The 8,651-nt window shown below is 49.7% G+C and overlaps 4 protein-coding genes across 5 annotated transcripts; 2 read left to right on the top strand and 2 right to left on the bottom strand.

The window, feature by feature from the left end:
• Positions 1-33: 33 nt before the first annotated feature.
• On the top strand, positions 34-1,285 carry LOC117897038 (TBC1 domain family member 7). 2 transcript variants are annotated; one of them, XM_034805620.1, is made up of 4 exons: positions 34-668; positions 722-953; positions 1,013-1,096; positions 1,162-1,285. In XM_034805620.1, exons 1-3 carry the CDS (start codon positions 79-81, stop codon positions 1,094-1,096), a joined length of 906 nt encoding a protein of 301 aa, XP_034661511.1. In that variant the 5' UTR covers positions 34-78; the 3' UTR covers positions 1,162-1,285. The 2 variants fall into 2 exon arrangements, with proteins under 2 accessions (XP_034661511.1, XP_034661510.1); XM_034805619.1 differs by lacking the exon at positions 1,162-1,285 and having other exon boundaries at positions 1,013-1,154.
• On the bottom strand, positions 1,093-1,849 carry LOC117897043 (28S ribosomal protein S24, mitochondrial). Its single transcript, XM_034805626.1, has 3 exons — positions 1,751-1,849; positions 1,498-1,690; positions 1,093-1,435 (listed from the first exon to the last, which is right to left on the bottom strand). Exons 1-3 carry the CDS (start codon positions 1,766-1,768, stop codon positions 1,146-1,148), a joined length of 501 nt encoding a protein of 166 aa, XP_034661517.1. The 5' UTR covers positions 1,769-1,849; the 3' UTR covers positions 1,093-1,145.
• A 180-nt stretch (positions 1,850-2,029) lies between these two features.
• Positions 2,030-5,708, top strand: LOC117896640 (adenomatous polyposis coli protein). The gene is made up of 3 exons (XM_034805086.1): positions 2,030-2,860; positions 2,912-5,125; positions 5,187-5,708. The coding sequence occupies exons 1-3, from the start codon at positions 2,225-2,227 to the stop codon at positions 5,586-5,588; spliced, it is 3,252 nt and encodes a 1,083-aa protein (XP_034660977.1). The 5' UTR covers positions 2,030-2,224; the 3' UTR covers positions 5,589-5,708.
• Positions 5,709-5,851: 143 nt separating this feature from the next.
• LOC117896641 (vesicular integral-membrane protein VIP36) lies at positions 5,852-7,299 on the bottom strand. Its single transcript, XM_034805087.1, has 5 exons — positions 7,096-7,299; positions 6,892-7,007; positions 6,621-6,818; positions 6,222-6,551; positions 5,852-6,150 (listed from the first exon to the last, which is right to left on the bottom strand). The coding sequence occupies exons 1-5, from the start codon at positions 7,217-7,219 to the stop codon at positions 5,944-5,946; spliced, it is 975 nt and encodes a 324-aa protein (XP_034660978.1). The 5' UTR covers positions 7,220-7,299; the 3' UTR covers positions 5,852-5,943.
• Positions 7,300-8,651: the final 1,352 nt, after the last annotated feature.

Here is an 8,651-nt window from a genome sequence, read left to right as displayed (position 1 = left end):
GATAGGACACACACGCACCCATACAAAAATTGCATTTGTTTCATCAATAGAATTGAAAATAAACAAAACAAACAAATTATGAATGCCGACGAGCGAAATTTTCGATCTAGTTATTATGAGAAATGTCTGATAAACAGTGTCGAGGAGAACAAATCGCTGAACAAGCTGCTGGAGGATGACATACGCAACCTGAACAAACTGAAGCAATTCTGCATGAACTACACTGTCCCGAATGTGCACAGAAATTATCTTTGGTCGCTGGTCATGGGCATTCTACCACTTCACAAGTCCTCCACCGACTACATACGGGACCAACGGCGCGAGGTCTACGAGGATCTGCTGCGGGCTGTGTCCGTGCTGCGGTGTGTCCAGAAAAAGGAGTTGGTGGAGCACACAAAAAAGGAGCTGGTGGAGCACACAATGCACACAATGTGGCTGCTGGAGACGAATCGATTGTGGCAAGGCAATGCGAATGCCACTCTCCAGGCGGATGACACCCATTTCATTGAAATCGTGCGAGCTCTGCTGCAAATTTTCACCAACGACGTGGAAACCTATTGGATAGCAAAGGGATTCTACAACTACACCCGCGAGCTGAAAAAGGAATGCCCCAAATTAAAGGAGCAGACACAAATCCTGCTCAAGCGCGAGGATCTCGCACTGTTCAAGTATGTTCAGTCATCAAATTTCTTTCTTTTGTGCATTTTCACTTCCTTTTTAGCCGCTTGGAGCAGCTGGGTCTATTTGAGAGCTCTTCGGTGCTGCTGGACAACTGGTACATCACCTGCTTTGCTGGCGTCATTTGCGAGACGGTGCTGGTCAAAATCTGGGACAAGGTGTGCGGTGGTTCGCGGAAGATTGTCGTGTTCCTCTTCGTGGAGCTGGTCAAGGATATAAGGTACCTGATTCTCAAGCAAAGTTCCCTGGCAGAGGTCAAAAGGCTGATAGAAACGGTAAGGCGAAGCATTCCGCTGCCAAATCGCTCGCAACTCAATGTGGAGTTCCCTTTCAGGTGGAGGATCCCGATGGTGTCATAGTCAACAAGGCCATCAAGTCGCTGCAGATAAACAACAGCGAAGTCGACTACACGCATTAGGTAATTCTACAAAGTGTTTATTTGGGAAACAAGTAAAGAGCGCAAGCAACTAAATGTATTTGAAGACCACGTCCTTCTTGTCGGCCACCGTTTGCAGCTCCAGCGTGACGGGGCATTGCATCCAGTAGGAGAGCAGCTCCTCCGTGTAGCCAATAAGAAAATACATTTTGCGTGGACTGATGGCCTGGCGGATGATCGAAGCGATGCGTATTGTGTTGTGCTGGCGCTTGATAATGATCTCAGAGCAGGTTAGTGCGTGCCAGGTGCCGGTGATGAACTTCCTTATGAACAAATCCTCAACGGCCGTTTGCGCCGGACGCTGCGAATCCAGCAGGGTGGCTGGTGAATCGGGGGCAATTTTTGTAAATAAAATAGCGACAATAAACTGCACTCGAACTTACATGTGTTCCACGAGTTCCAGGACTTTCGGTGTGCAATGAAATGCGGTGGATTGGCCATCTCGTAGGTGAGCGGCCTGTTCCGCTTCGTGGTTATGCGGTAGCGGCCCGACTGCACGCGACAGCACACTGCACTGGTGTGCAGTTCAGCTGATTTGTAGATCTGCGACTCGGCCAGCGCCATGTGCGGCGCTAACTGCATCAGGAACAGAGTTTACTTCTATTTAAAACCACTTTTTTTAATTGTTTTACTCACCTTTTTTAGGAAGTTCATTATTTTTCCGTAAAATCTGTGTCCAACAGCTGTTTGGCGTGACGTAACAGCTGGCTAGAGATGGTCGATGCGCGTTCGATGTTCCAGTGCTGGAATTTACAGTAAAAACGAGACAATAAATTCTAGATCTAAAATTAGTTAAATTAATTCAAATTCGAACCAAGAATTCATCCTATTTAAGTTCATAATTTAAATGTTTTAAAACCAAGGCTGGAGAAGAACTTTAAGCCGATGGCAATCGATCGATGATGAAAACTATCGATAGTTTAATTCGATCGTGCGCTTAGAAAATGGCTAGAAAGGAAGGACACAAAATAAGGATCAACTGGTGCTGGTGATCTCTACCTGCAGGTGCGACAATAAAATAAGGATCTTCCTGGAATAAGAATGCGCTAGGCACATGCACATGCCCGCCAGTGAGAGTGCCTTTTAAAGTCAGGATAGCTATTTAAAGCCATGACGCTGAACGAGAGTGACGCTACGCGACTGGAACTGACGCGCAACTTTTTGGAGCTGTCCCGCAATGTGGAGACCTGCACCGATCTGCGCAGCTCCGACTGCATTCAAATTCTGGTGCAGATCTTGCACGCCAATGACGAGGGCCTGGCCACAGCCCGAAAATATGCCAGCCAAGCGCTGCACAACATTGTGCACAGCAATCCGGAGGAAAAGGAGCGCCAGCGGGAGGTCAAGATGCTGCGGCTGCTCGACCAGATCCTCGACTACTGCAACTTTCTGCGCACGCAGCTGCAGAGCGGTGGCGAGGCCATAGCCGACGACGAGGATCGCCACCCCCTAGCTGCGATGAAGCTGCTGATGAAGGCCAGCTTTGATGAGGAGCATCGTGCGACCATGTGCGAGCTTGGAGCCCTGAAGGCGATTCCCAATCTCGTGCATCTCGATCACGCTGTGCACGGGCCGGCAGCAGGGCGCGAGCAGTGCAACGCTCTGAGGAGCTACGGACTGATGGCTCTGACAAATCTCACATTCGGGGATGAAAATGTCCACAACAAGTCGTACCTATGCGGCCAGCGTCAGTTTATGGAGGTAGTGATTGCCCAATTAAACACTGCACCCGATGATCTGCTTCAGGTAAGAATTCAATTAATTTCCCGCACCATTTTAACCCATTCGATGGTGCAGGTCCTGGCTGGAGTTCTGCGCAATCTTTCGTGGCGCGCCGACAAGCACATGAAAACCATATTCAATGAGCTGGGCACAGTGACGGCTCTGGCCCGTGCAGCCATGCAGAACAAGAGCGAAAACACACTGAAGGCCGTGCTGTCCGCTTTGTGGAATCTCTCCGCCCACTGCAGCACGAACAAGGCCGAGTTCTGTGCTGTCGACGGGGCACTGGCCTTTCTGGTGAGCATGCTCAGCTACGAGGGACCGAGCAAGACGCTCAAGATAATCGAGAATGCTGGCGGTATACTGCGCAACGTCTCCAGCCACATTGCGGTGTGTGAATCGTATCGTGAGATTCTACGCCGTCACAACGGACTGTCCATCCTGCTGCAGCAGCTGAAGTCGGAGAGCCTGACCGTGGTGAGCAACTCCTGTGGTACACTGTGGAACCTCTCAGCCCGCTGTCCCGAGGACCAGCAGTTCCTAATCGATCACAATGCCATACCGCTGCTGCGTGCCCTGATCGCCTCCAAGAATTCCATGATTGCCGAGGGCAGTGCCTCGGCCCTAAAGAATCTTGTGAACTTCAGGGCGGCCCTAGAGCTGCTGCCCAACGGGGATTCCCTACCTCTCGAGAATGATGCGGGACATGCGGGCACCCTGCCCCGACGGTATAGCTCATTGCGGCTAAGCTCCAATCCCACCGGATCCCTGAAGAAAGTTCGACCAGCGACAGTCGGAAAGTCTGAATTTTTGACCAGAAAATGCGGCGGCAGTCGCGAGTCCATTTATTCGGCCAAATCCGATTCCACAAAATACTCAAGCAAGTCCGAGGGCGTCGCAAAGAACCCCTTTGAGATTGTAACGCCCACGGAGGAGCAACCCATTGACTACTCCATGAAGTACATGGAGCATAAGCCCGACACCAAGGCCTTCGAGATCGATTTAGATCAGCCCACGGACTTTAGTGCGCGCTACAAGGAGCGACGATCCATAACAACAGCCAGCACCGCTCAGCCGAAGATAAAAACGGAGGCAAATGAGATAACCAGCGATGCATTGCCGTTGGTCAAATCAGATTCCGCCTCGGCGCTACTTCCTGTTTCCGTAACGAAACGGGAGGCGGGAGAGCAACCGATCAACTACTGCGAGGAGGGAACACCGGGCAGTTTCAGTCGCTTTGATTCCCTCAACAGTCTGACCGAGAAGACTGACAAATCGACAGACCCAATGGCACTTAAAACGCCCACAAAGCCAGCACAGCCGCCGCCTGGAGCTCTGACTCTCCACAGCAATACGCCGCAAAACATCGACTCGGCGCTGGAGACACCTTTGATGTTCTCGCGACGCAGCTCGATGGACTCGCTGGTGGGTGGAGACGATGAGACGATTGCCTGCGAGGACAATGGTTCCGTCATCAGCGAATACAGCCGCATGCAGAGCGGTGTTATCTCGCCCTCAGAGCTGCCCGATTCCCCCACCCAGAGTATGCCACAGTCGCCGAGACGCGATCGGAAAATGCCCAGTCTGCCGAATGGACAGCATCAAAATGAAACAACGCCAACGACGATGACGCCTAGGAAAGCCCCAGGCAATGTGTTCGAGGACAAGCTGAACAGATTCCACATAGAGCACACGCCCGCTGTCTTCTCGTGTGCCACCAGCCTGAGTAACCTGAGCATTCTGGATGATTCGAACGCCAATGGCAATCGGGAAGCGCATGGAAACGATATCAATGGGAATGGAGACGCTCCACGCAGCTACTGCACCGAGGACACACCTGCCCTGCTCTCCAAGGCGCCCAGCAACAGCAACCTGTCCATTCTGTCCATACCCAACGACTTGAATGGCAACGAGGAGCAACTACCGCCACCGCGCGTACCCGTTATGGCTGCCGCATCCACAGAGGATGCCATCGACAAGATGCGTTGTGGCGGCAGCTCGCTGCCCAGCTATCTGCCAGTCTCCGACGAGATGAGCAAATACTATGTGGAGGACAGCCCTTGCACCTTCTCGGTGATTTCGGGACTATCCCATCTGACTGTGGGCTCCGCTCGGGCAGGTCCAGTCTCTCAGCTGCCAATGCACCGGTCCGAGGAGGCTCCCAAGCTTCCACCCAGACGTAATGCCAGCTCGCAGGTGGAAGTGGAGCCGCGTCTGCCGCCAAAGAGAAGCGACTCGCTCAGCTCTCTGTCGATGGACTCGGATGACGACTGCAATCTGCTGAGCCAGGTAAGGACATTCATTTTAAGCAGCCACTGGAGACTAAGTCATCTCTTCTACTGTTTCTTAGGCAATAGCCGCTGGTAGCTGCAGACCACAGCCAAGCGGTGCCAGTGCCAGTACCAGCTCCAGTCATGCCAACACCAGTACCAGCACGCTGTCCAAGGCAAATGGCCAGCGGAGACAGACCATGGATGATGGCAGCAAGCTCAACTATAGCTCGGACGATTCCTTGGACGATGACGATGCTCAGTCCAAGTCGCTGTTCGAGCAATGCATTCTCAGCGGCATGCACAAGTCCAGCGATGCCTTGGAGTCCGAGGGCGAACCGGCATCATTGGGGCAGGCACAAGAGGGCAGCGCACGCGATCGTTTTGTCAGCAATCAGGTGAGGCAGATCGAGTCCATGCTGGCCGGAGGACGACCAACTCCACCCACTGCCAGCATTCGCCAGCAGGAGCATCGAGTGTAGATTGAGACACACACACACGCACACGGATATGGTTTTCTGGTGGCTTTTAATCTTTTGTCTATGCTGTAACACGGTCTCAATTTTCCTATAGTTCAGATTAAAAATTTGCACTTAACTTTATACGCTCTTCAACACGTGTAATATATATACTCTAACCACCCGAGGAAAACGTGTGGACAGGGAGGATGAAATGGGGAAAACCTAAGGAATAAGTATGCGTGATACAGTCGGTATAAATAAAGTTGGGTTTTGTTTGTAGTCTGAGTCTGGAGTCTCGCGTGGATGTGAGACTCAATTCTCGTAACATGATGCCTTGATGACAGATACGACTAGCTTTGAGGCGGCATCTCATTCCTCAATAGAAACGCTTGCGCGCATTGCGATCCTTGAAGTAGGAGATGGCGAAGATGGCCACTAAAGCCGCCACCACCACAACCAACAGCAGTATGAAGAATATTTTGGCATTCGACATGCCCGGCTTGGGATCGTCTTTGTGCTCACGTGGTGGCTCGAAGCTTTTCGCATTTGGTATGATATTGGTGCGTCGCATAATTTCGTCATGCTGTGGGCAGTCATAAATAAACAAACAGTTGAAAAATTATGTTGATAATAGTTGCAGCATGCGGCACATACCGAAACGTTGTCATCGATGTCGTAAAACTTAAAGCTGTGAATGTCGTGGTTGTCGGACAAGTCGCCTGTGGTGGCCGACAAGCCCAAGTAGTAGCCCGTGGGCAGCTCCACGTTGGCCACCACAAAGCAGCTCTTCCACTCGTTACGATTCTCCAAGTCCGTCGATACGGATAGGATGTCGTTCTCGTAGCGTATGCTGATGAGCGTCTCGTAATCCACGTTGCGGAATCGCACCTCACAGCCTGACAGCTGCGTGTGAGTGCCATCGCGATCGTGGTCGTAGCTCCAGCTGCCATTATTCACCATTGCACTCAAGTACGGATGTTGGTGCTAAAAACAAAGAAGGGGTGAGTCACGGCAAATGGAGTATGTACAATTGTTAAGGTTTTCTTTGCGTACATTGTGGGGACCGTTGTGATTGCTGTAGGTGTCCAATATGATGGCCAACCCGTTGAAGTAGTCCTTGCTGCCAAAGACGGGGCCCGTTTGCATTCGCTCCTTTGTATACCAAACAGCAAAGCCATCGCCAAAGAGTTCAGTGCCTTTGCCGTGCACCTTGAAGCCCACATGTATTTCCCAGTTGCGCGACATGATGGGCTTAAGAAAGGGCAAGATAGATAAGATTAAATTATGGTAAGGAATCGTCTGATAACATCGCAGGTACACCTACATTGTAGTTCCAAAGTGCGCCGCTCTTTGACTGCAAGTCCGGCGTCAGTCTTATGTAGTTGCTGGTCACCATTGTGTTGCCCATGAAGTCCCAGTGGGGCAGGATGACGCCAACACCTTGAAGTGAATGATTCAATGTAGATTCAGTTGCAGTTGCAGCCACGTTCGAGGTACACGTAAACCCGCATCACAATTAATACAATACCTTGAAATGGACGCACCAGACTGTGGTCCCGCTTCATGTAGTCTCCATCGTTGCCAAATGTATCCGAAGCCAAAAAGACGACAAAGAGCGCCAGGAGACAATTTGTGTTGATGATCTGGGTCATTTCTGCATTCGTGGGCCTCTAGTTTCCTTCCCTTCGGGTTTTATTCGAAAAATTACAATTTTTTATTTTTTTTTGTCGCTACAGCGATATGCATTGACCGGTACTTCAGTTCGATGATGGGGCTATCGATATTTTCTTGAAAAGGGTATTTTCGGTGTTGCTGTCGATGTTTGTTGTGGTGGGCATGCAAGGTGTTGCATTGGAAATGTTCTTATAATTTAAACAATATAAAATTTTATAATGTAGTGCGATGTAATTTCATGGATTGATGTGTAGGTGTAAGTGTGAGTACAACAGAATGTTGAATTAATTAACCAAGGTCACCCTGTAGAGCTTTAACGATATATTTTTAGCCGATACATCGGCTACAGGGACATTCACGTGGAAACGTTGCAGTGTTGCCGCAACATTTAGAAAACATTGCTGCAGAACTTACATATGCAAATTTCTAGCATGCAACATATTTTTAAAAAGTAACGGTACTCCAAGCCGCTTAATTTAAAAATATTAGTTTAAATTGTATAAATGCATAAATTTGCTGTAATAAAATGCTAATTTCCTCGAAAAAATGTGGGACAAATTGACTTTGTGGTAAAATATGTCACGGAAGTGCAGCTGAAACTACTAAACTGATGAATGCCTACGCAAATTGTGGCCATAAACAATTTCCACCATTTAAAAATTGTCGGACACTACAATAATGCGTGCATATGCACATACCATGGGTGTTTGTTCAACCTGTTTGCATGAATATTAATCGGATTGGCATACAACACACGACGCCAACAACAACTCTCTGTCAGATTGTCAAAGGAATGACGGGGCAGGGCAGGGGGTGCAGAGCATGCCGTCAACTGTGGCGGAGGCAGTTTAGGTTTAACGGCCTATTGCACACGCACATTCGCGCCTTCGCGCATTCGCTGACTGTGGCACACGCCTAATGGAAAACGAGAAGGAGAAACCAGTTTGCCCCACAGAGTTTTCTTCCTCGCCGTGCGTTTCGAGCGTTGGCAGAGTTGCGCTTTTTGGGGGGCATTGCCAAGGTCAGATCGTGAGAATATATGGCAGAGAAATACTAAATAATGCAAATCGGACAGGAACTATGGCATGCACTTGGACTTGGAGTGCAGTTTGGGCACAATTAGTTAATTAGAAGCAGCGGCTAACGGTGCAGCATGTACATGTGTGTGTATGTGTGCATGCATTTGTCAACTGTGAAAGTCGGCGGAGGAGATGCACAGAGGTTGCTTCCTCAACACGCCGCTAATTGGCATATAACGTGCCTAATTATATCAGTCATTTATGAAATCATTTCACTTTTCACCCCGTCCAGAAGCACCTGCAATCCCGTTTCCGTTGAGCTTTTATTTTGTGTTTGTTCTTGCTCAATTTCGATCCGATTTGACGACTCATCGCCACTCGACTTCCTTCC

The sequence above is a fragment of the Drosophila subobscura genome, chromosome O, assembly GCF_008121235.1.
Source record: "Drosophila subobscura isolate 14011-0131.10 chromosome O, UCBerk_Dsub_1.0, whole genome shotgun sequence".
Classification (NCBI taxonomy): domain Eukaryota; kingdom Metazoa; phylum Arthropoda; class Insecta; order Diptera; family Drosophilidae; genus Drosophila; species Drosophila subobscura.
Note: the sequence above shows the minus strand (reverse complement) of the source record. Positions and strands in the feature narration are given on the sequence as shown.